Raw genomic sequence first — 24,515 nt, forward strand, 5'->3', positions numbered from 1 at the left:
AAGAGTAATGGACCAGTGTTGGTTTCTTAGTTTTGATAGATGTACCGTGGTTATATAAGACTAGAGGCCCGGTGCACGAATTCGTGCATAGGTGGGGTCCCTCAGCCTGGCCAGTGATTGAGGTGAATTGGGGCTGTCTCACGCAGTCCTGATCGGGGCCAGCCGGCTCGGGGGAGGGACTGCAGGAGGTTGGCTAGCCGGGGGGGGGGGGGGGAGGGACCATGGGAGGTTGGCCGGCTGTGGGAGGTTGGCTGTGGGAGTGCACTGACCACCAGGGGGCAGCTCCTGCATTGAATGTCTGCCCTTTGGGGGTTGGTGCACATCATAGCTACCAGCTAGTAGTCTGGTTGTCCAGTTGTAATGGTCGCTTAGGCTTTTATATATATAGATACAAACATTAGGAGAAACAGGTAAGAAGTATGCAGGAACATACTGCAGTATCTTTGCGACTTTTCTGTAAATATTAAAATATTTCAAAATTAAGTTTATTTTATAAAACCACATTAGTAGCTTTCCTCTCCCTTAGATTAGGGTCTCAAATCTGTAACATGACCAGCTTTCTCTCTCCAGCCTGACTAAACTCATTCTTTCATTCCTTCAGTGAGATAGGCCTCTTCCTTGATTCCAAGTCTGGCCCATTAATAAGTGCCTGATAAAATAGTCATTACATATTTAAACCCAAAAGACTGAGTCTAAATTTGGGGGTTGATAGGGCTCAGGAATCTGTAAGCTCAGTTGGGTTTGCCCAAGGAGTCACAATAGCCCAGGCAAGACTTCAACTGCATGGCACATACTTGCCTGTGCTTTCCTCACTACCTGGCCTCTGCTCTGCCCTTGACCTTCTGCACCAGCTCCCCCACCAGGTGCCCACTTATGTTAATGGGAGAAAGAAAAGGGTCCTCCCCCACCCAACCTGTCCCTGTCCCACCTCCCACAACACACCCGTGGACGATTTAACAGTGGGCTTCTGGAAATGATGCTGACTCCCTCCAGATGTAACTGCTGGAGTTATCCCAATGGCAGGAGTTTCAAGCCAGGTAAGAGGACACGCCAGGCTGCCAGATGGCGGGGAAGATAGGCCTGGGTGAGCAGGCTCGAGGCGAAAGCAAGCTCGAGGGGATCAAGTGTTGCCATCGTGTTCAAGAAAGGGAGTCAAATGAACCTCGTTACACATCAGAGAGCCCTGTTATAATACCCCTGTAATTACCTGGACGTGGATTTAACCTGGGCCAAATCCTTCTCGTCTTATGCTTCTTCCTTCCCCTCCTCCATGTTATATCCTTTCTCCTTCTAAGCCATCGCTCTTAAAATAGTGATAACAATAAGAAACAACTATTACTAATTATTTTAGATCATCGTTTCACCCAAGACATCACTCTCAGAACATTTCCCCTGGTTTTTCAGGTGAGCAAATTCATTCCCAAGATCGTATGCATGCATCGGATAACAGGCAGAGCTGGGATTTGAACTTGAGTCTTTCTGGCTCCAAAACTTTTCTTCTGTCCTCCAGTAAGTGTCCTAGAGTGATTGGCTGTAAAGGTCCTATCTCTCAGTGAATGAGTGGGCCACTGGAATTTCATCTCAAGCAGGCTCTGCACGGGGAAGCTGGCGAGGGAGGGGGCAGCGAGCTGGGGACTCAGTGGGATGTTTGTGTTTGGTAAGAACAGAAACTTTATTGCCAAAATTCATCTGGGAACAAACTTCGCAGAATATTTTGTCTACCTCCACCCGCACCACTTCCCGCCACGGATTTCTTATGCATACTCCAAAATGATAGACAGAAGAATTGAATGCATTTAATTCCTTTCCTTCCATTTACATGATCATAAATTACAAAGTATTGTCCACTTCACAAAATAAAACCATTTCCAGATAATTTTTGACAGTATCAAGAAGTACATCAGCTACCACAAACCAATCTGTACAGCTGGGATGAACCAGGATAGCAGGGACCTAGCAGAAGTGCTTTCTCCCCCTTGTACCCAGGAGTCCATCCGGGGACTTGCCCGGCGACCACGCTGCTGCCTCCTCCTTCCAACCCCCTTGTCACATTAATTTTCTCCTGGTCACCCCAAAACAACACAGGTGAGTAATTGTATAAATCATCTCAGACAATTGGAGGAAAAGACTGAAGGGGGAAAAAATCGAGATGTACAGTTTTTGATGTTTTAAATATTTTCCCTATGTTACAAAATATAGAAATCTTGGTGTGAAAAGCTCATGCTAAGATAAATATAACCAATCAGAACTGTAGTAATAAAATCATATTAAATTATTACCCATACAGAGCTACTTTGATCAAAGAGGAACAAATATTGATGGAAACCAAACTCATTCATTCTTACTTTGAAAAATAGGCTTGTTTATAAAACAAAAATGAAAAGAAAATCAGCAATTATCCTGCAGATTCGCTTTTCATAAATGCAGAAATGTGGCAAAAATACAATTTGGCATTAACAGATGAACTCTGAGTGCTTGCCTGCAAAGAAAAGGGGAAAAAAATGCTAACTTTCTATACAGCCCAGATGCAACCAGTGTGGCCAAATGACCAGATGTAAAACGGCTGCATGCTGCATGTTCTGGAGTATGCACACATGATATGGAAAGACCATGATCAATTCCAAACAGACTTTGAGACTTTACGAAATTTTTATGGGAAGAAAGTTTGTGGATGTTCCAGACCAGTGGTCGGCAAACTCATCAGTCAACAGAACCAAATATCAACAGTATAACGATTGAAATTTCTTTTGAGAGCCAAATTTTTTAAACTTAAACTGTATAGGTAGGTACATTGTTATTAACGTAATTAGAGTACTCCTAAGCTGGCCTTTGCTAAAAACTCAAGGGGCCAAAGAGCCGCATGTGGCTTGTGAGCCGCAGTTTGCTGACCACGGTTCCAGACCATTCTTACAATTGCTATAAACATATACCATACGATAGCACAATGCCAGTGCTTAACAGCAGAAAGGATCCAAAGCAGGGACACAGGCAACAGGTGAAGTTTCACTGGAAAGCACTGATAAGGACGGAGGTATGTCAAGATAATACTGCATTCATGGTAAACTTCCGCAGGGATCACAGCACGAAGGCAGGACAAGGTACACTGGGCGATAATCAATGCACTGCATTGAGTTCTATTTGCTAAAATAAAGGAACATTCTTGCAGCTAAAATAAAAATCCATTTTACAATATAAGTCTCATTTAACATTTAACATATAGAATTGTCTTTCTTTTCGTAAGTGGAAAATGTTTAACTGTATCAAGTACCTCTCTGAATGAAGTTCCCTTTTATTACTGATAAACCTGAAGTATAAAGGTCTACATTGTTTTTTTTTAATAAGTTAAAGAAAGATTTATTAATCACTCTTCCAGCAAAACAGACATACATACGAGGCACGGCGAAGGCCCCAGGGAGGGCGTTCTCTCACCCTCGCCCGCGCTGTTCTCACGTGGAGGAAGCGAGTGTCTATGAGACACAGGAGCCGACGGGGCCATCCGTTGCGGTCCAGGACATTCTGTCACTTGTTTGGAAAACAAATCAAGTGAAAGAAGCGTTTTTATTCCTTGAGCCTTCTGAACTTCCATGGGCCTGGGGCCATCCAGCCCATTTCCCTGGTGGTTAAAACAAAACGTCTTCGTTTTCTATTAGAATCTGCACAATCAGCTTTTGGTACCGCATGTCATGGAGGGTGGTGAGCATGCTGTCCTCGGGGGGCCTCATCAGGGTGGGCCCAAACACGATCCCCAGGTTCTCGGCGTTCATGAAATTGTCCTTTTCATTCATAGTCACCCTGCAAGGCACACACAGACACAGAGACATCCATCATATCAACTTGTGCACATACTTTCCTGCGGATGACGCACGTATGCCCCCAAGAACTTCTCTGGTTTGGAAAATTGCAAAAGAAAATTAAGAATGAGAAGGACAGAAAAGCGTTTTTAAAGGGATCATTTTCTAATTGTTTCTTCTTTTTAGATTATGGACATTGGCTCAGCCAGTGCAAGTGAATTACGAAGGGAGTCTGACAGAGACACAATCTTGAAAATCAGAAAATCAGTCCTTCTTCCTGGGGAATCGTGAAACTGCCATTGGGAGAACAGGGTCTGAAGGGGCGGGTTGCTAGCTGACCCACAGTGCACGGAGGGTTGAGTCTAGGCGGGGTTCGCGGAGGAGGCGGCAGGAGGCCTGAGCTTACTTCTTCAGGTGGATCATCAGGTACCGGAGGGTCTCATAGTGGGCGGGAGGCAGCAGCATCAACACCTCGTGGACGGCTTCTAGCCTCTCGTCTGCGTTGGCGATTTCTGTGAGGGTCACACAGGAGGAATGTCAGTGCAGCCCGCGGCACTCGAGTTTGCAGCGGTGTAAGAGGTTAGGCTACAGACGGAGGGGAAGTCTAATAAGTTCATGCACCTTCAGGCAACATTTCACTGAAAGTAATGAATTTGCTCGTGTCCTGCCTCGTTCCAGAAAGGGTTTGAGGCCGGGCCCCATGTGGGTATTGCATGCCCACTGGGTGGGGGGCAGAGGCTGGCCCTCCCGGAGTCTGCAGCCTGCAGATGCGTACAATTGGCGCCCGCACGGATGGGGCTTTGCCCAGCTTCTTCTCAATGGTGGATCTGCTAGAAATCTCACCACCACCAGCTTTAATTTACACCAGACCTCACTTGGTAGCGTTCCCGTAAAGTTGTCTAATGAAGTCCTTCCTGGCAGGCTTCCAGAACTGAGCAACTTTATAATTGGCAAGGGCGCTAGCCGATGAGCCAGGCAACTCAGCCTGCATTAGTGGCGCTTTTCACCAAAGTGTTGGCACGGTGAACCCTGGTGTGCAGTCCAGGTTAGGAAGTGGATACGAGGCACATGACCATGGGAGGAAGCATTCGTGCTCTGCTTTTTAGGTCTCTGGCAGCCACCCACAGAAAGCTCTCACGTCATTCCTCCTGCGACGGAGGAGACCCCGCTGCTGGAACCTTCTCTACTCAGGACCACCAGGACCCAGGAAGGAAGGATGCTCCTACCAGGAAGCAGGGCCACAGCTCCTCTGCAAAGTGCATGGATCCCTGACTCGTTACATGCTTAGTAGCACATACCTCAAGATGATACGTTTTTATAAAACGTCTTCAAAATGGGCTTGGCATCTATGCCATGCATCCCAGCATCTGAATCCCTTTCTCACTATGTTCCAAGGCCAAGTGTAGACCCCTACCTCCCCTCTGCCCCCTTCACCACTGTGATCCTCTCTCTCAACAACAGTGGCCCAGTGTGCCAAACACAGAATGAACAACCGGGGGCTGATGGACGACCAAGGCTGGTGCTCCATTCCTAGACCTGTGAGCCTTGCTCTCCTCCTCTGTAAAATGGGACTGTAATATTGGCTTCATCAGGTAGATAAGATAAAACTAGAGGACACTGATGAGAGTTCCTAGCACAGCACTTGGCCTATTGTTAATTTTGAACAGCATCAATGGGAAAAACTTGGGGTATGATTATAATCGCTTAGCAACAGCATTCTACCCAATGATGAAAGCAGCTAATCTCTAGTCCTCATTGAAGAACACCTAATTTTTCTACTGCAGACACATTCTTGCTTCCAACGTCTAACAGAGTAGGCCTGCACAGGTTCCCGGCACAGACGGGCTGATGGGCAGAGACAGCTGGCTGGCATGCGGCTTCAGCTCAGCCGAGTTGTCCTGGTACTGGCTCCACTCAGCTGGGGCACGATGCCTGCTTTCCCACGAACTGTGCCATTGTGGTCAATTGCAAAGCAAGCCGCTCAGGCAATAATTTAAACAGCTCTGAGTTTGAATGCTCTTGAATTCAAAAGCATTGTACTTAAACATTTGATACAAATGAAAAATTAGTTCTCAATACTTACTTGCTGCTTCTATAAATTTGGAATAGGTATCATAGGTGATGACAGGAATGGGTAAGTCTCTGAAATACAGTTTAAGGGCTCCAGTGATGATGTTTATGTCTGGGTAGAGGTTGGCAGATATGTCTACCTTTTCACCATCTGAAAAACAATCAATCAATTAATTAGGAGCTGATTTTACCAAGTTAAAGCATGCCCAGGAAGGAAAATAAAATCCAACGAATGCTCCCTTATAAGTCTCAGCGGACTGCTTCCAATCACGCTGAGGTGCAGGGAGTAACACAAAGGAGTTTGGTGAGAGGGATTTTGGGTCTGAGGGTTTAGTGTAGCCAGAAAGGGTAGTGAAATAGGTTATTTGGGGCCCAGCTCATGGTTATTTGCTAAGTAGACATTTAGTCCAAAATTCAAATTCTGGATTATATCCAGATTCATAATAGAATACAGTAACAACCAAATTTGTAATAAAAAAAATCAAGAAGTCCTTAAATAGTTCCACCAATATTTTTTGAACTTGGATTTGAAGATGATATACACAAAATAACTGTTGAATATCTTTGGTTTCTATTGACTCTTTCAGGCAATATTATATTTCTTACCATTTTTACAATCATTCTCAAGGAATTTTTGACTTTTTGTTTAAAATATATTTTATTGATTTTTTTACAGAGAGGAAGAGAGAGGGATAGAGAGTTAGAAACATCGATGAGAGAGAAACATCGATCAGCTGCCTCTTGCACATCACCCACTGGGGATGTGCCCGCAACCAAGGTACATGCCCTTGACCGGAATCGAACCCGGGACCCTTGAGTCCGCAGGCCGACACTCTATCCACTGAGCCAAACCGGTTTCGGCTTGACTTTTTGTTTTACCCTTAGCAACTATCAGTCCAATTTAATTGGCACATACTAGCAAATGTTTTTGAATAAAATCTGTTTTATTGAGAGACTATTTGCATTTTCTTTTATATAGAGCATTGAAAGAAGAAATGCTTGAGCAAATCTGGTTCTCAGGATAAAAAAAGCTGATGCCCAGAAAACAGTGAGAGTGTAGCAGATATGCCACACGGTCCCATTTACATATTTTACAAACATGTATTGAGAATCTACCGTGTGCCAGGCACTCTTAAGCCCCAGTGAGCTAAATAAGACAAGGCACACTCCCTCTAACAGCTCTAGTCAGATTGGGAGTCAGGCATGCCACTCAACAGCTGCAAGGAGACTGGAAGACTGCTGTGCTGGAGACATGTGGAAACAGGGAGGGGAGCATAGGAAAGGAAATGGAACTCGTAGGTCAGCGTGGGGCAGGCGGTCAGAGAGGATTCAGGAAAGAGGAAGGACAGGCTGACATCCGATGAATGGGAAGTGTTTCCAGGCAGAGATGTGAGCGCATTATAGATGGACAGAGCGACGTGGGCCGAGGGGCTTGCCCGTGGAAACGGTAAGATAGATTTCGTGTTGCTGGGGTGCAAAGTGTACAGGGAGGAGGAACTGGCCATGAGCTTGAACAGACGGGGCAGCCAGGTCATCAGGGACCGTGGATACTATTCTAGAGAGTGGAGGTTCTAGCTAGCGGGCTAGGTTCCATCCCTCCACTGGCTGCACCAGTATTCATTGGATTATTCATTAGAAATACAGAATTTTGGGCTCACCCAGCTTTCTAAATGAGTCCCCAGAATGGGCTGTGGTGATCTGCATTTTTAAAAAGTTCCCTTATGACTGTGTCACATGGCCTGGGGAGCATATGACAGTCATAAGGAACAAAAGGAGTTACCTCCTAAACCTCCACTGGCTTCTCCAAATTCACTGCATGGGGGACCCCACTCCCTCCCTTCTGCTCTCTTGTTTGGAGCTTCGGGAGAAGGAGAAGAGTCAACAGGAACCTGAGATGGGGAGACAGAGGATATCCTGGTGCCAGGGGAGTAACCGTAAGTGTTGGGCAATCAACACAAGAATTTAATGGCACCAAATGTTGGCTGCCCATTCATTCAAGGAGTATTTTAAACTCACTTCCTTGTGTGGTCACTTGTCCACAGTTAATAAAAGTAATCCCCAGAGAGGCAGAGTACAAGCAGATTTGTAAACCATTACTCCTTGGCTTCCTGAAGAACAGCTCTCAGTAACCCGGAAACCCCAGTCTCAGCATGAATAAAATCTGGTTCCCAAAGACAGGGCACTAAAATGTCAGCTGGCTTTCAAGCTCATGCTATGGCCAGTTTTGCTCAGCGGGTAGTGTCAGCCCACGGACCGAAGGGTCATAGGTTCCATTTCCGGTCAAGGGCATTTACCTAACTAGTAGTTGCAAGATTGGATCCCTGGCCTGGTCGGGGCTCATAAGGTAGGCTACCAATTGATGCATTTATCTCACATTGATGTTTCTCTCTCTCTCTCTCTCTCTTTCTCCCTCCCCTCCCCCTCCTCCCTCTATTCCACTCGCTCTTTAAAGATCAATGGAAAAAGTATCCTCCGGTGAGGATTAAATAAAAAAGAAGGCTCAAGCCCACCTCTGTCAAATGCCATTTTGACATCTTCGATGTGTTCTGTGAACCCGGAGACCCTGTAAAGTCCTTCCGACTTTAATCCTGTTAAAAAAGAGACAGGGAGACTTCAGCCAGCTTCCAGCAACATCTAAGAACCACTCTAATTTCATATCTGCTCTGTGTGCTATCAGGAAGTGAGCAAAATCGTCAGTGCTTCTGCATCACCCACTGTTCCATCGGCACTTTGACTTGTCTGTCTCCCTTTCCGCCCACAGGTCTTCATTTGCTGCGGGATGGCAGAGACCTCGGTGATCCGGGCTTCTTCCCGCCTGGCTTTGCAAAGCGAACCCATGTTTACGATTCTCATCAACATGATCTCCTGCTTGTTTTGTTCATCAGACTGCTGGATGCCATTGCACTGCCTCAGGCAGCTACTTGCTTTCGCTTCAACATCATCTTAGTCCATGTGCCACACACATCAATGTGTGCAGGTGTGAGATACGTATTATCCTGATTTTGTTGAAACAGCCCAATGTTATAGCCTTTTACAGTTACAAAATAGTCACAGGGAAGTAAAGCACAGCACAGGGAATGTAGTAAAAAAATATTGTAGCCCAGCCAGCGTGGCTCAGTGGTTGAGCGTCGACCTATGAACCAGGAGGTCATGGTTCGATTCCCAGTCAGGGCATATGCCTGGGTTTCGGGTTCAATCCCCAGTGTGGGGTGTGCAGGAGGCAGCCAATCAGTGATCCTCTCTCATTATTGAGGTTTCCATCTTTCTCTCCCTCTCCCTTCCTTTCTGAAACAAATAAAAAAGTTTGAAAAATATTGTAATTACTGTGTATGGTGCAGGTGTATAGATTGATTGGGGGAATCATTTTGTAAGGTATACGAATGTCTAATCACTATGCTATAAGCCTGAAACTAATGACATTGAATGTCAACTGTAATTGAACATTTAAAAACGAACACAAATTTATAGCCTTTATATATTCCAAATATGACAATATGTTAAATGTTTACATATGATTAATTTAATTATATACCTTCAAATAAACGTGCCTTTTATATATTCAATGTGTAGCTCATGATAAATGCTCAGCAAGCATGTGCTGAATGCATACATGGAAGCGCTTCACACATGAAGAGTTTATGAATGAAACAGAAATTGATTTAGTTTGTGTGTGTGGGTGCACGCATGTGGCACGTGAGCCTAAGCAGACGATTTTTCCTACATCAACAGTGGAGAGTCCATTTAACGATTCTAAGAAAGTTTCCTTGGCAACAGTAAAAATCAAATCCTTCTATCAAGGAGCCTTTTCCCAACCTCTTGCTTCGATTTCCCGGATGCATATGTCCACCACCATGGGCCTCTGGGCGTTGTGCGCCTTCACCAGGGTGGTCAGGTCACAGCAGTACACCTTCTTGATCCTCTTGAGGTCCGGCTGACAGTCGTTGGGAACGTGCTTGGAACACTGCTTGTGGACGTTCAGCCCGCAGTCTGTAAACAAAGAAGCCACATTAGCCTGCCCTGCCCTTTGGTCAAAGCCCAGCACAAATGACACGTTACCAAAAATAAACGGTGAAAACAGCCAAGGGTTTGCTGTATCTCCCTGGAGCGTCCACCCCACTCAGAGGTGGTCCTCGCCATCCAGTGGGTGTGAAGCCTGAATGTATTCGGGAAACTCTGACATAATTCATTTTTTCTCGTGAAGCTTTTTCTGCTGCTGGACTAATCTCACCGGGATAGAACTGGTCATTAGCCAGATGGTTTGCATGTTTCTTTCCCTCTTGGGCCTGGGACCTTTGTGGCCACATGTGGGCTTTTGGGTGTGGAGTCTCAGAGCTAGTCCTGGCTCATAGCGGGCCCGTAGGCCTTTTGCTCAGTCGTTTCTCTTAAGTCCTGGATGCTCCTCTTGGGGGAGACAAGATTACTCTCTCTGCGAACCCCTTCCTGGAGAGGCGCCCACAGTTTCCACTCTCTTCCTCCTGGTGGGCAGTGGGCAGGCCATGTTCCTGCCGCTTGCCTTATTTTGACACCTGCGAGGGGAGATGATGCCTCACTGGACACCAGTGGGAGTACCGGAGGGCTTACAATGCAGAGCAATGCCATGAAATGTGATGATGAAAGTAATTATTTATAAAGCTCATATCAAGATCCAAAGCTGAAAAGGGGCTTTCAAGTTCACTGAACACATTGTGAGTATAGCAAAGCCTCGCAAGCAGTTGGGATCCACTGATGGAATTTCTCAAACAATAACAGAGACCAGTGTACACGCTGGAAAATAAAAATTTAATGTTGAAGTTGTTCACAGTTGATGTGCTGCTTATTCAAAGTGCCTTCTAATATTACTTGTCTTTCTAGGTATAAAGAAAAACAATAATAATGATATACTACATTCTAAGATATTTATATTACACATATGACAAATATTATAATCAATGGCTTTACGAAAAAAGCACATAACAACACCAAGGATTTGAGAGGATCTAAACTTTTGTAAAATCATCAAAAATTATTTTTGGAAATCACTAGATGATCTTTATGTAATGTTTACCGGCCAAGTTCTCTCTGCCTGTCTGCCCTTCTTCCAAAGGTAAAACCATTCTCATTCATTTCCGCTTCATCAACATGAGAACGTCACCAAAGCTCAAGGGAACTTCAATAATACTTTGATAAATCTACTTGGTAGATGCAAATTTTGGCCAACTGAACTAAACAGAATTGGTTGGTCTTCTTGCTTGGTTCCTCTTTTCTAAAATGAGGATAAAATAGACTTACTGGTAGGGTTACCATGAGGATCAGATAAGCTAATATCTGGGGTGTGATGGACACTACATGAGAATTCAATCAAGGAAATCGCAAATACGATGATAGAAAACACAAGGATACCTGCTTAGCTGTTCTTAAGTTATTTCATTATTTTTACTATCTTTACAAACATCATTTGAAACAATTTGGAAAAACTAGGGTAAAAGATACAATACACAAAATCCACCATTTTAACCATTTTTAAGTGTACAGTTCAGTGGTCTTAAGCACCTTTACATTGTGTGCCAACATCACCACCATCCATCTCCAAAATATTTTTCATTTTCCCAAACGGAAACTCTGTACTCATTAAATATGAATTCCCCAGACCCTTCTTCCCCTGGCCCCTGGCAACCACGTTCTACTTTCTGTCTCTGAACGTGGCTACTTTAGTTGTCTCACATAAGGGGAATCATACGGTATTTGTCCTTTTCTGACTGGCTTATTTCACTCAGCACAATGACCTCCAGGTTCATTCATATTGTAACATATGACAGGATCTCCTATAATATTCCATTGTACGGATAGACCACATCTTGTTTATCCATTCACCCATTGCTGGGCCGCCGCTATCTTCTGGCTATTGTGAAAAATGCTGCCCTAAACACAGGTGTGCAAAGACCTGTTTGAGCGGCTGCTTTCAGCTCTGTGGGGTAGACAGCCAGAAGTGGAAATGCTGGCTGACATAATAACTCTGTTCTTAATTTCCTTATACACTTCATGTTAATATCTGAAGCAACAGTGTTTATGTAGAATTAAGTCCTGATATTTTATTAAAATGAAGACATTTTATTAAAATGAAGACGTTTTATAACAAATAGAAAAATATTCAGGTTTTGCAAACGAATACATTTCCATATGCTGAAAATGAAGTGTGTTTCATTTTAAAATGTTTAAAATATGTAAAATATGGAGAGTTGAGCAGCAAGGATTGTTCTTTTAACCTTTAGTGATCAGTTTACAGATTTCCTGCTGCTCAGGGGAAGTATGAGGCTATAGGGTGGCCACTGGAGAGAAACACCCTTTTATCCCAGAGAAATTTGCTGTTCAATGCTAATCTAAATCCCAGAGTTTTGTTTTCATAATATTGACTTTGGACACATTTCTTGCTGAAATTGGATAATACCAGCAATTAGGGATGTGTTTGGTGGGTATAAGCAGGCAGGCTGAATTAATACCACTGAACACTTCAGATAGTCCACCCCTTTGCTTAGGGGTTCAGCTGGGAGGTGCTTTGCAGCTCTCGGTGAGTCTTTTGTGTTAATGGGAGTATCTGGGCCATTTCTGGAAAGACTGCTTTGATCCTATGTTTACTGCTTGTCTCATGGATGCGGGGCGGGGACAGGTGGAGCTAACAGACATACATGAGCACTTACATGAACCCTCTAGGCATCACCACCGGTGATTGCTGTGTCTACACTGCAGAAGCTAAGATTGCCTCTTTCCAGTAGAGAAAGGATTTAAAATCCCATGATCCTGTGAGCCCAAACAGGCAGTATGGGGAAACAACAGATCATGGTAACGTAGTGTCATTACCTTATTTTATTTTAAATGCTTCATAAGAATTCTGTTTTTAAATCTCACCCTAGCAAGGAAAATGTCAGTCACTGTGTTGGTGGAAACCCAATCGATATACCACAGGAGGCTGCTCTTGCTCCCAGCCTGAACTGCTTGCCAGAAAAAGCATGGCAAGATGACTTAGGAAGCCGAATCACACATTAACTTGGCAATTCTTTGCTTTTTTTTTGTTAGATGTATCTTAACAAGATGTGTTGTGTGCTGTTAGCAATGGGTGTGTGAGTCCAGGTCTAGGTAGAAAAACACCTAGGGTTTCAAAACGCTTTGAAACTATGTGATATCAAATCAAGGTCTCATTGTTATCTGATGGCAGAAAAATTCTGAGCATGGGCTCTGGCGCCAAATCAATGTTTCACTGCTTAGTATGTGGCCAAGGGCAATTAACAATCATCTGTAAGCCTCAGTTTCTTCATCTATTTAATGGGGAGAATAATTGCATCTCCCCTAAGATCTGTTGATGAGGCTAATTGGCATGATAAATAGAAAATGCTTAGCTCAGTGCCTGGTATGTGATCAATGTTCTCCAGTATTATTATTTTCATGCCCTTTCTTTTGTAGTAAAGTGGGAATGACAAAGAAATGTGGTTTTTCTATCTATATGATTCCACTGGAATTAATTTTGTTTTCTTTTAAGGAATCCTGCCTATTTGGGGAGGCAGGTAGGTGCCTACAGAAGTGTATCTGCTTGCATTTTTCTTGTCTTACATAAACAAGACATTCCTGTCCACTCTAGCAAATACCTAAAAGGATGCCTCGAAACTTCCAGAAAGCTAGACTTTTGAGCTAATCTGGGCCTATTTCCCAGCTCTGGAGAGTTGCCCTCCAGCTCAACATGGTGGCAGTTTATATAAATGGAAGAAGGATAAAGAAAGTTCCATGTCTACCTGAGCACCGGACCCCTTGGGCGATGAGCCCCCACATGAAGTTGGCACAGTATTCACACCAGTGCGGGCCTCGGAATGTGTGGACCTGTGATCCAAAAAGAAGAGCGTCAGAAAAGTCAGTCGATCGGGGGGCAGACGGCCTCAGTTATGCAACAGATGCACGAAGTCAAGATGCAAAGGCCTTAGTGGGAGTGAGCATCCCTCGCTGGGCCTGTTCTCTCCAGGGAGGCGGAGTTGCAAATGGACCAGAGAGAACAGAGATGTGCTTTGATCTTTGAACATCCTACATGTGTGGCATTACATATTAGGGGAAGGATGTCAGAGAGGTGAATTATTGTTATTTCATCCACCTGTCACCCTCTCATTCATTATTCACTCATTTACATGCTGCCTGCCTATTTTGAACCTGGCACTGTAGAAGTCCACAAAGATACAAAGTCAAAATAGACTGGAGGAGCCCAGACCTCCCTGCCTTCAAGGAACTCATCTACAAGAATAAATAGGCCGCAGAAACAATTACCCTACGGTAGTGTGCTGGAGAGAATAACACATGCTTCTGAGAAGGCTGGGGAAAGGGATATTTGAACTGGGTTTTGAAGGATGGATAGGAGTTCACCAGGCTGGGAAACACTGAGCTGCTGGGGAAGTGATAGTGCTGACTGGGGAGGCAGAGTACTTGGGAAAACATTCTAAGAAGCGAAAATAGCGTAGCCGAAAGCCAATGGCGGTGCCCTTGGTTTTTGAAAGACATTCTTTTCTTTTAGGTCATGCAAAAAAAAAAAAAAAGTGACTAAATTCTTCTCTGGAATATCTCTAGTGGATAAAGAAATTGCATGGGAAATACCTCCATACCTTGGGGTAAAAATGAAAATGCAATATTTAGAAATGAGGAGGGTAGCTACTATGTTTACTACACATTGACCAAATGAAAAACTGACTCAACGCTCAGGAAATATATGATACGCTACTCATAGATTTTCTGAAATGTCCCTTTTTGCCAATATTAAAAAAATAATTAAACATATCAAAATTACATTTAATGCTGATTAGCCTCACCCATAATTACCAATATCCTTTCCCGTCAATATATCCCCACTGCCTGTGATCTCATTTCTCTAGCCCAGTGGTCGGCAAACTCATTAGTCAACAGAGCGAAATATCAACAGTACAACGATTGAAATTTCTTTTGAGAGCCAAATTTTTTAAACTTAAACTTCTCCTAACACCACTTCTTCAAAATAGACTCGCCCAGGCCGTGGTATTTTGTGGAAGAGCCACACTCAAGGGGCCAAAGAGCGGCATGTGGCTCGCGAGCCGCAGTTTGCCGACCACGGCTCTAGCCAAACAAATGCAGGCAGGCACTTCGGAATAGCAACTAGCTCTGTGTGTCCACACATTCCCCCAGAGATCAAACAAAAAGGGGCGGAGGGGAACGTCAAGTGAGTTCAACATTATTTTAGGCCCACTGCCTACTTTCCCTTTGTGATGGACCACTGTTTATTTTCACGGCTGATAGAGCGTTCGGTTTTCTTCTGGGTCCACAAGGACACTCTTTGAATAGTAGCCTACATGTAAATGCTGGGACGCTCTCCGAACCCATGCTATTTCCGGTTGAGTTGTTATGTCAACCATTCCAACGAAACACCCCATATCTTGAAAAGTCACTAATCAGCTTTTTCCATTTGCTGAAGTTTATTGATTTTCAAGAATATCTTTTCAGAAAAAAAAAAAAAAAAGAGAGAACATTTTGCCAACTTCAGGGCAGAACCGAAAATACCCCAGACAGGAAGAAAATACCCTAGACAGGAAGAATGTCTGCCCAAGGCTATTATACGGGGCCTGGTCTGCCTGGAATTCAGAAACCACACCACACAGAAGACAATGATAGGCAGGAGATAAGGGATGTTGGACAAAGAGCGCAGGAATGGCCATTTCGTGAAAACAAGAGCAAGAGGAATTGTCAAGGAGAAGCTCGGCATTGAGGAAGCATCCCCTGACCTGACACTGTGTCTGTCTCAGATCTGTCTCACATCTGTGGGGGCTGGAAGGCAGTAATCCCTGCTGGTTTCATAACAAGTATGTTTCGATGGGTCAAGGCAGGTGCCGCCCAGCGTACAATCAGCTCAGCCCAGGTTGTAGACGGAGCTGCTTAGGATGTGCTACAGTTGAGACATCTTGCTTTTTCTTATCAGCATACATCCGGGTTTCTCAGCCCTGGCACTCTGAAGGTTTGGGACTGGGGAAATCTTGGTGCACTGTAGGATGTTTGGCAGTGACCTTGGCCTCTACCCACCGGATGCCGGCAGCAAACCTGGGCTGAAACCACCGCAAATGCCTGCAGACATTGTGAAATGTGGCCCTGGGACAAAGGAGCCCTGGTAGAGAATCACTGGTAGAGACGGAAACCGCATCACCTCCGTCTGTCACTGTTGCCATCTACATGGAAAACGAGAACTTTATTCTTTTAGTTGGGTTCCAAAAGGACCCTGGGTCAAAGGCAGGTCAAAGGCAGTTCCTTAGCTGCTTTATATGCATAGAGGAGGGGGCTGGAGGGGGCTGGAGGGGGCTGGAGGGGGCTGATGTCGCTCCCAGCTCCACGTCACTGGGTTTGGAGGTCACCTGGTCAGGCTTTTGCCCGGGTCACTGAGGAGGTGGAGGGTAGGCAGCCGTCAGCAGCGCTTGGCCGCCAACCTCAGCCAAGGGTTTCTCCTGCGTTTCCCAGAATCACGTGACATTGAACTTGTGAGAAATTAGGTTAAACTTGGGACTTCTCCGTCTTGCAAGATCAGATGAGATGCTGGCCTTGAAGTGAACCTTCTCAGATGTGAGAAAGCCAGCCGAGGGGAGCCGGTTGGTCGGTAACAGAAGGTTCCCGTGTCCCTGCGAGGCCAGCTGCGCAGACGCAGAGGAGAGCCTATTTCTCAGCCCGGGCACCACTGAGCCCCAGATAACTCTGCTCAGAAGCTCTTCACATGCATTTAAAATAGGGTTTCATTTCTACAACATCGAGGGCCACACAGCTGTTGGGGAATCGCCCCATTGCCTAAAGCGACACCTGCATTGGGTAGCTAATTTCCTCTCAGGAATAGAAGGGCATCAGTACAACACTTTTTTTTTTTTTTTTTGACACTTCCCTGCTCAATGCCATCCAGGCCCCCTCTCCCACCCCCATTGTCTGTTTCAAGTATTCTCAATCTTATCACTATTGATATTGGGACCAGACAACTCCTCGTGGAGGGGGTCCGGCCGGGCCTGCGGCATGCTCAGCTATTAGTAAACACAGAATCAGAAATGCCTGCACACATTGCCAAGGTCCCCGGGGAGCAAAACCCCTGGGAGAGAGCCACCCAGGAGAGGACAAGGTCGCATTCTTTTTTTTTTTTTTTTAATATATTTTATTGATTTTTTATAGAGAGGGAGAGAGATAGAGAGTTAGAAACATCGATGAGAGAGAAACATCGATCAGCTGCCTCCTGCACACCTCCTACTGGGGATGTGTGCACAACCAAGGTACATGCCCTTGACCGGAATCGAACCTGGGACCTTTCAGTCCGCAGGCCGACACTCTATCCACTGAGCCAAACCGGTTAGGGCCAACGTCGCATTCTTATGTCACATACGTCATCCTCGCACCTGGCAGTGCCTGGCGCATAATCAGTCCTCAGTCCATATTTGATGATTGAAAGTTACATGTCTAAATAGTTTCCTCTTGTTAGAACTTTCAGAGACACCCAGCTAATACGACAGGAATCACTGGTGCTTTATTTTCCTCCCAACAAAACACAAAAGAAGTGTTCCTTTGGGTGTAACATGGCAGAATCAGCCATGTTAGTCATTCCGAATAGTCTCTTTGAATTCTCTGTTCTCTGGCGTAGAAAAGACTCAGTGCAAAATTAATAACCAGGAGGAAAAGGCTACAGCGGACTTCCCTAGGCCATCTACATGGGAGGACTCCTTCCCTTACTCATCGCCTGGGCACCGTCCACCCTGGGTATCCTGGAGCCCCACCTGCCATTGACAGGGGCTGGAGGGACCTGAACAGGGCAGATGCCTGCTCCAGGCCACGCTATTCTGACTCTCCCTGGAAGCCTGGGACTGGGGCTTTGTTGCTGGTTTGGTAACATATAAACCAGGGAGCATGTTGGCCGGGTGGCTCCGTTGTTGGAGCATCATCCCATTCACCCAAAGGCTGTGGGTTCCATTCTCGGTCAAGGCACACACCTAGGTTTCAGGTTTGAGCCCCAGTCGGGGTGTGTACAGGAGGCAACTAATCAATGTTTCTCTCTCTCCCCTTCCTCTCTAAAATCAACAAAAACATATCCTCAGGTGAGGGTAAAAACAAACAAACCAGGGCGTTATCATCAGCCATATTCTGCAGACCATATGGACTAAGACATTCTTGTGCAGGGAGAGATCAATGAGGCTGATATCCAGAGGGCAGAGAGCAATGGAATGGTGGGAGGGAGCGGGGAGGGGGAGGAGAAGGAGAAGCTGGGTCCAGGCACACTCCTAGTTCCCGTGTCCTACCTCCTGAGTTCTGAGTAGTCCCTGGGGGTCTAGGAGCCCCTCCTGCACCATAGCCTCGCATTTAGCTTATGACAGCTTCCAGGGGTTCTATTTCTTGAAAACAAGGAGTTTCTGGGCATTATAATGGTGGGGTTAGGCTCCAGTAGGAGGCAGATAAAAAAGTGGCTCTTCTTCACAGCACTGTGGGAGCAGACACCGTATTTTCTTCATAAAGCCACAATTCCCAAGCCCATTTATGCCCGCCTCACGGCAAGTCCCTCGGTTTATATTCAAGGCGATGAAGTGTGCCTTTCCCTCCAGTTGTTCCAGACTTGTTTCTGCCCAAACAGCCTTTTCTGATGATTAAGCAAAAGAAACAGAATAAAACCCACAGCTATCGCTGAAGCCGATTTCTGCCTGTGCCCCCGTGAGGCAGGCAGATGACTGGGGACAAAGAGCTGTATATTTCTATGAGCCCAAGGAGGACGGGGAGAGAGGGGTGGGCATCTGGGAGGCAAACGTGGCTCATCCCAGAGCAAGTGACCACCAGACTGAGCGGAAGGAAAACCCCTGATGGGCCCAGAAACCGTACATGAGCCCCCAAACTCAAGGTGGGTGGTGGTGGTGCCATCACTCCCGGACACCCTCAGCCTCCTGACCGGTCCTGTCCCGGCACCTGATGGGTGGGAGGCCTGTGAGCAGGAGCACATGGCAGGGGCGCACCGTGGGGACAGGGCAGCCCCACCTATCAATAGTGGGGGACACAAAAGGTAAGGTGAGCAACCACCACACTTCTGGCTGGACAGGGCCACTCTTGAGAGTCAGCACAAAGGCAGCTGGGACGAGAGGAGTAACTGGGCATGTGTGTGCCGCCCCCGGCTCCCCATGTATGAACCGAGCAGCGCTGCACAGCCAGGCCCTCCGGCCTGACAGGGAAAGAGAGCTGGCCTGACGCCCCTTGATACAGTCTCCGTCTCCCTGGCACAGTCTGGTGACCCTGGCAAGGGCCACCTGCGGGGAAGGACGCAGCACAACTAACACAGGTGCTAACGCAGGACGAGGCACCTGTGGGCGGGGAGTGAGTTATCTGCCACACGTGGGGATGGGGTGGAAGGTCAGGGGTTGGGGGGACATGGGGTAAGGTTGGGGTAGAGTGGTTTGCTCTTAACCTTTCGAACTTTCTGGACCTCTGCTCTCCATCTGTGTCCCTGCAGTGCCTGGTGGAGGGAGGGAATTGGGCAGAAGGAGCCAGTGATGTCCACACACATGCAGACCTGGGAAGGCCGCTAAGAACGTGAGTGGGCAGAGCAGAGACAATGCCCAGGGTGGTGAGTCCGCTGTGACTGGGCCGCCGCGGTTGATCATCCAGATGAGGGGCGAGCCCCTCTCTCTCCAGGATGGGGTCCTCTCTGCCCCCTGTTCCCTCCTGCCTCCTTTCTGACTCCAAGTTTCCACTCCTGTCGCTTGCACTGCCTGGAATACCCTTCCATTTTTCTCTCACATGTGGTTAATGAGAGAGGGAGAAGGAGGTGATAGGAAGAAGAAAGGCATGGCCAAGTCAGGATAGAAAATGAGAAATACAGAGACAGCTAGCTCAAGCTAAACACAAAATCACAAGAGAAATGAGGGACACAAAAAGATGATAATAAAATAATGAGAGAAGCTAACTGTATTGGGTGCCAGCGACCATAAGTGATATAGGTATTCTATAAACTTCACAATGCTCCCATTTTACAGATGAGGAAACTGAGACTAGGAGAACTAAGCCCTTGGCCAAAGCTCAAGTCATGGCCAGAATACAAAGCTGGCCACAGCCTCATCACTGTGCTAAGTGGGGAGGGAAGGACAGTTATCCAGATCTGGGGGCTCCGGGGCCTGCCAGCCTAAAGATTTTTAGCGTTCAGCCAGTAGGTGATACGAGGGTCGGCCACCTAAAAGCGAGCTGCTCCTTTCATAGGAGAGTGCCTCCTAAGTCAGCCAGATGAACAGAGATGCAGACGTAGTGCGAGTAAAGTAATGAGTGGTTTCCTGTGTATCAAACAGTTCATTTTTGAGAGGAGTCTGTCAACCTCATTATTCCTCCAACAAATTCCTTTTAGTGCCCAGGATGCACAAGTAACCCCAGGGAATTTAGGGTTTAAAATAGCAACATCTGCCTACAGCGTGGCAAAGTACAAAATTATTGCACAAAATGAGGCACAACTTGAATTTGCCTCCAAAAGTTTTGTTTCCTGAGCTGAATGGTGGCTTTTCCTAGACACGCTTCCCAACGCGAGGACAGTAGCCATGTCCTCAGGAGCAGGGGCTGGGGGCTTTCTGAAAGAATGGAGAGGGAGTTCCCACCCTGGACCTGCCGGGTTGGGGGCTTCTATTCATCCCTCCTGACGAGGTACCTGGGGGAGCCAGGGGATCCCTTTTTAGCTGGGGGAACAGACTTGACGGGGCAAAAAAATCCTGTGGGTGAGGCATTAAGATTGGCTGGCAGATGGGAACCTCTGCGAGGAAGCCGCTAGACCAGAGTCCTGACAGGGCCTAGCAGGGCTTATTTGCTGTTCAGCACGACAACGTGACTGCTTGTTCCTTTTACTGAGCACTTACTTTGTGCCATACACAGAATGCCTTCCAGTGACATCCCAATTACAAATGAAGGATGTTTCAGGATAAAGCCTATGAAAAGTCAACATAAATTAAACGTTTGTGTTTTAGGTCTTAATTTTACGCTAATTCCAAGCAAATGGCAGGGGCCTTTGATGGAACTTTCTTTCTTCAGCTCTATTCAGTGGCCTGTTACTAAAAAACCCTGGTTTTGGAAGGCTCTTCCAAAGACAAATGGGGGTGGGGTGGGTGAAGAGAGGCTGAACGAGGAAGGGCAAGGAGTGACAGAGGGAACCGCCGCTCCAGCTCCAGCCACTCATTCTTAAGGACAGTGGCACCGGCAGTACCATTGAAAGCCACAACCAACTGACACAGCGCCTCAAGGGCCTGCTGCATCTCAAAGACGCTATTTAAACGGCAGAAGAGAACTGCTCCTGTCTGGCTCAAGCATCCTCTCTAACAACGGGTCTGCTCCCTGCTTTGACGTCTCTCAGTGGCTATTAGTAAGAAGGAGTCACGTGGAACAGACACTTTTTTTTTCTTTTTTTTTTATGAAGGTATTATATGTGTACATATCTTACCATTATCCCCCGCCCACTCCCATACATGCCCTCATCCCCCAGAGTTTTGTGTCCATTGGTAATGCTTATATGCATGCATACAAGTCCTTCGGTTGATCTCTTATCTCCCCCACCTCTCCCTAACCTTCCCGCTGTAATTTGACATTCTATTTGATGCTTTACTGTCTCTGTATCTCTCTTTTTGTTCATCAGTTTATAATTTTTTTTATTATCCATAAATGAGTGAGATCATGTGGTATTTTTCTTTCATTGACTGGCTTATTTCACTTAGCATAATGTTCTCTAATTCCATCCAGGTTGCTGCAAATGATAAGAATTCCTTCTTTTTTATGGCAGCATAGTATTCCATTGTAGACACTGACTTTTTAAGTGAACATGTAAAAAGCTGTTGGTGTTTTTCCAGTGATAAGCAATTGATACCGAACTTGTTGCCAACAGGACTATTTAGGAAAATAAGACTCAACGATCTTTTTGTCTTAAATGTCATTTCCCATTCATAGACCTAAGACTAAAACACTGAAATTAGTTTTGAAAGTATCAATCAACTACCTATGCTTATGATGTTTTTCACACAAGCTACATATACATTGAGTGGCCAGATTATTATGAACTCTGAATGCAGTATATATATATATATAGAGGCCCAGTGCATGAATTTGTGCATGGATGGGGTCCGGCCAGCCTGGCCAGGGGGAGGGGACATGGGTGGTTGGCTGGCCTGCCTGCTGGTCGAACTCCTGGTCGAGGGGACAATTTGCATATTCACCTTTTATTATATAGGATATACACTGAGTGGCCAGATTATTATGTGTTCAGAGATCATAATAATCTGGCTACTCAGTGTGAGTGTGTGTGTGTGTGTGTGTGTGTGTGTGTATATATATATATATATATATATATATATATATAGAGAGAGAGAGAGAGAGAGAGAGAGAGAGACAGAGAGACAGAGAGAGACAGAGAGACAGAGAGAGAAGCTGTCCCATACAAACACATACCATATAAGGCATAACTCCAATTGTCTCCGAAAGCCAGAAGAACTGGGATTTTCAAGAGGAAGGGAAAGAATTTGCAAGTCCAAGAAGATCCACCCTCCCACCCATGGCAGTGTATCCACAAGATGCAAAGGATCAGGATTTCTGCCCCAAGTCAGAAAGATTCCTTCTTAAGGCAAAGACATCAATGAAGATTAAGATAGAAAACAGGAAAGGAAAAAAGAAAAAAACCATAAAATCTTTTTATACCCCAAATTAGACCTGTCACTATTCGGTGGTGGGAGAAATGTCAAGAGCCCTGTAATGCAGTTCTTCCCCCTCACGCTAAATGCGGAGGGCTGAACTATTCCAGTCCCCAGTTCCATTATAGCATGCAAATGCCCCAGCCGCTCGCTTTCTAAAAACAGAAGCACAGGGAACGGACCACAGCGACACAAATGTAGATTTAATAGACACACATTTGAAAGGGCTGTGCTGGTTCCAACAGCCACCAGGCTGCGGGCCATAAAGGAAGGGAGAGTTAAAAAGCAATTCACAATTAGCCGCTCCTGCCTCTTTCATCCTGGGTCTCCACGCTCTCCAGCCTCCTAATCGTCAGCCCCTTTGCTGGGGCAGAGCCTCCAAGGCCACCCAGCTCTCATGCACCAAAAACCATGGCAGGCAGGGCAGGCAGTCTGGCACCAGCACTCCACCCCCCCCCCCCCCCCCCCCCGCAGCCCTTCTTGGAAATCACTCTGGGGCAAAGGAAACAAGCCATCATTTTCTGATGGCAGGCCATGTCTACCAGGGCCGCTCTGAAACGCAGATAGCAGTGTTCCCAGTTTGTAAACACACGTGGGAAAAACCCTGCAACTCCCACCAACTCTCCGCATCTTTTTGTTTGGTCTGGGGAGCAGGATCAAGGCTGGGACCCCGGGGAGCTCGGCCAGGCGGCCGGGGTGCTGCCCGCACACAGAGGGCAAACAGAAGCGACTGGACGGTATCGCCCGTCATCGCTTGCTGTCACAGCTGTCTACACACAGACCAAAGGAGGGACGACAAAAGACAAAACACAGAATGGGAAACGGGCCACTGTGCCCACTAGCTCGGAGACAGCACCATTCTCCTGTCTACCCTGCGCGGAGAAGCCCTGCGCGGTGACCCCAGGTCTCCAACGCCACCGACGGGGCATGCTCCGTCTTTCCCTCCCTGGGCATGGCAATGGGTCCAATTCTGCGGGACTCAGTTAAGGTGCACAGAGGTGTTTCCAGGCATCCGCATCAAGCACAGGCTTTCTGAGGTTGCCCGTGAGGTCAGATCCAAAGCAAGTAGCTACATGTGGAGAGCAAGGGTCGTCGCTCTCCTGCAATCACCCATCATGACGCTTTAGCTTCCATCTGCCACTCATCAGAGACCCGATGGAAACCACACACTGTCCTGGTCCGCTCGCCCTCCCAGAACAGAAGAAAGAACGCAGAGGTTGGCTTACCTTAAAGTTGTGTGTCTTCTCATAGTTGAAGTGGTTGTCGTTGTGCGTGAGGGCGGCCCTCCTGACCAGGGAGGAGATCTGTGGACAGGCAAAGAGTTTGAGAGGGGGCCAGAGAAAGCCGCCCTTCACGCCCACCTTCACCCCCCAGGCCGCGGCCAGCAGCTCCTGCCGCTTCCTGCCCGGCTTAGGCTTCCGAACCACTGCACACTTTTTCTCATTTTCCAGCCACAGTTCCTGGGAGAACATCGTGTGTCCCCCGTGGAGCTGGGAAGCGGGGGCTGACAGGTTTGGGGAGCGGTGGCTAATGTTAGGCAGCAGATTTGAGGCAGCTGCCTCTGTCCCGTCTGCAGTGGCCTCAGGCATGTGACCTGGAAGGGCCGGATTGAGGGATGGAGCGGGCTCTGCCTCTGAATAAGGACGGGCCTGTTTTGTGCTGTTTCTTAAGGCCGACGTGTGCCTGGAACAATAGCACATTCATGTGCACAGCAACCCCAGATGCCGCAGCCAGTCAGCCACTGAAGAATCAATGGAGGAGGCCGGGGCAGGCAGCCCTATTCCTGGGGCCAAGCACACTGCCAAGGAGAGACCTCTCCTGCTTGCTAGCATATTTCATACACACACACACTCACACTCTCACACACACACTCACACACACACACACTTTCACACACACACACTCACACAGGCATTCACACACACATACACTCTCACAGACACTCACACATAGACATTCACACACACACTCTCAC

At 46.6% G+C, this 24,515-nt stretch overlaps 1 protein-coding gene across 1 annotated transcript; it reads right to left on the minus strand.

The window, feature by feature from the left end:
* Positions 1-1,730: 1,730 nt before the first annotated feature.
* CHN2 (chimerin 2) lies at positions 1,731-24,012 on the minus strand. The gene is made up of 7 exons (XM_008147663.3): positions 23,767-24,012; positions 13,622-13,706; positions 9,675-9,848; positions 8,372-8,449; positions 5,875-6,012; positions 4,198-4,303; positions 1,731-3,792 (listed from the first exon to the last, which is right to left on the minus strand). Exons 1-7 carry the CDS (start codon positions 24,010-24,012, stop codon positions 3,621-3,623), a joined length of 999 nt encoding a protein of 332 aa, XP_008145885.3. The 3' UTR covers positions 1,731-3,620.
* Positions 24,013-24,515: the final 503 nt, after the last annotated feature.

Source organism: Eptesicus fuscus, chromosome 14 (assembly GCF_027574615.1).
Source record: "Eptesicus fuscus isolate TK198812 chromosome 14, DD_ASM_mEF_20220401, whole genome shotgun sequence".
Classification (NCBI taxonomy): Eukaryota; Metazoa; Chordata; class Mammalia; order Chiroptera; family Vespertilionidae; genus Eptesicus; species Eptesicus fuscus.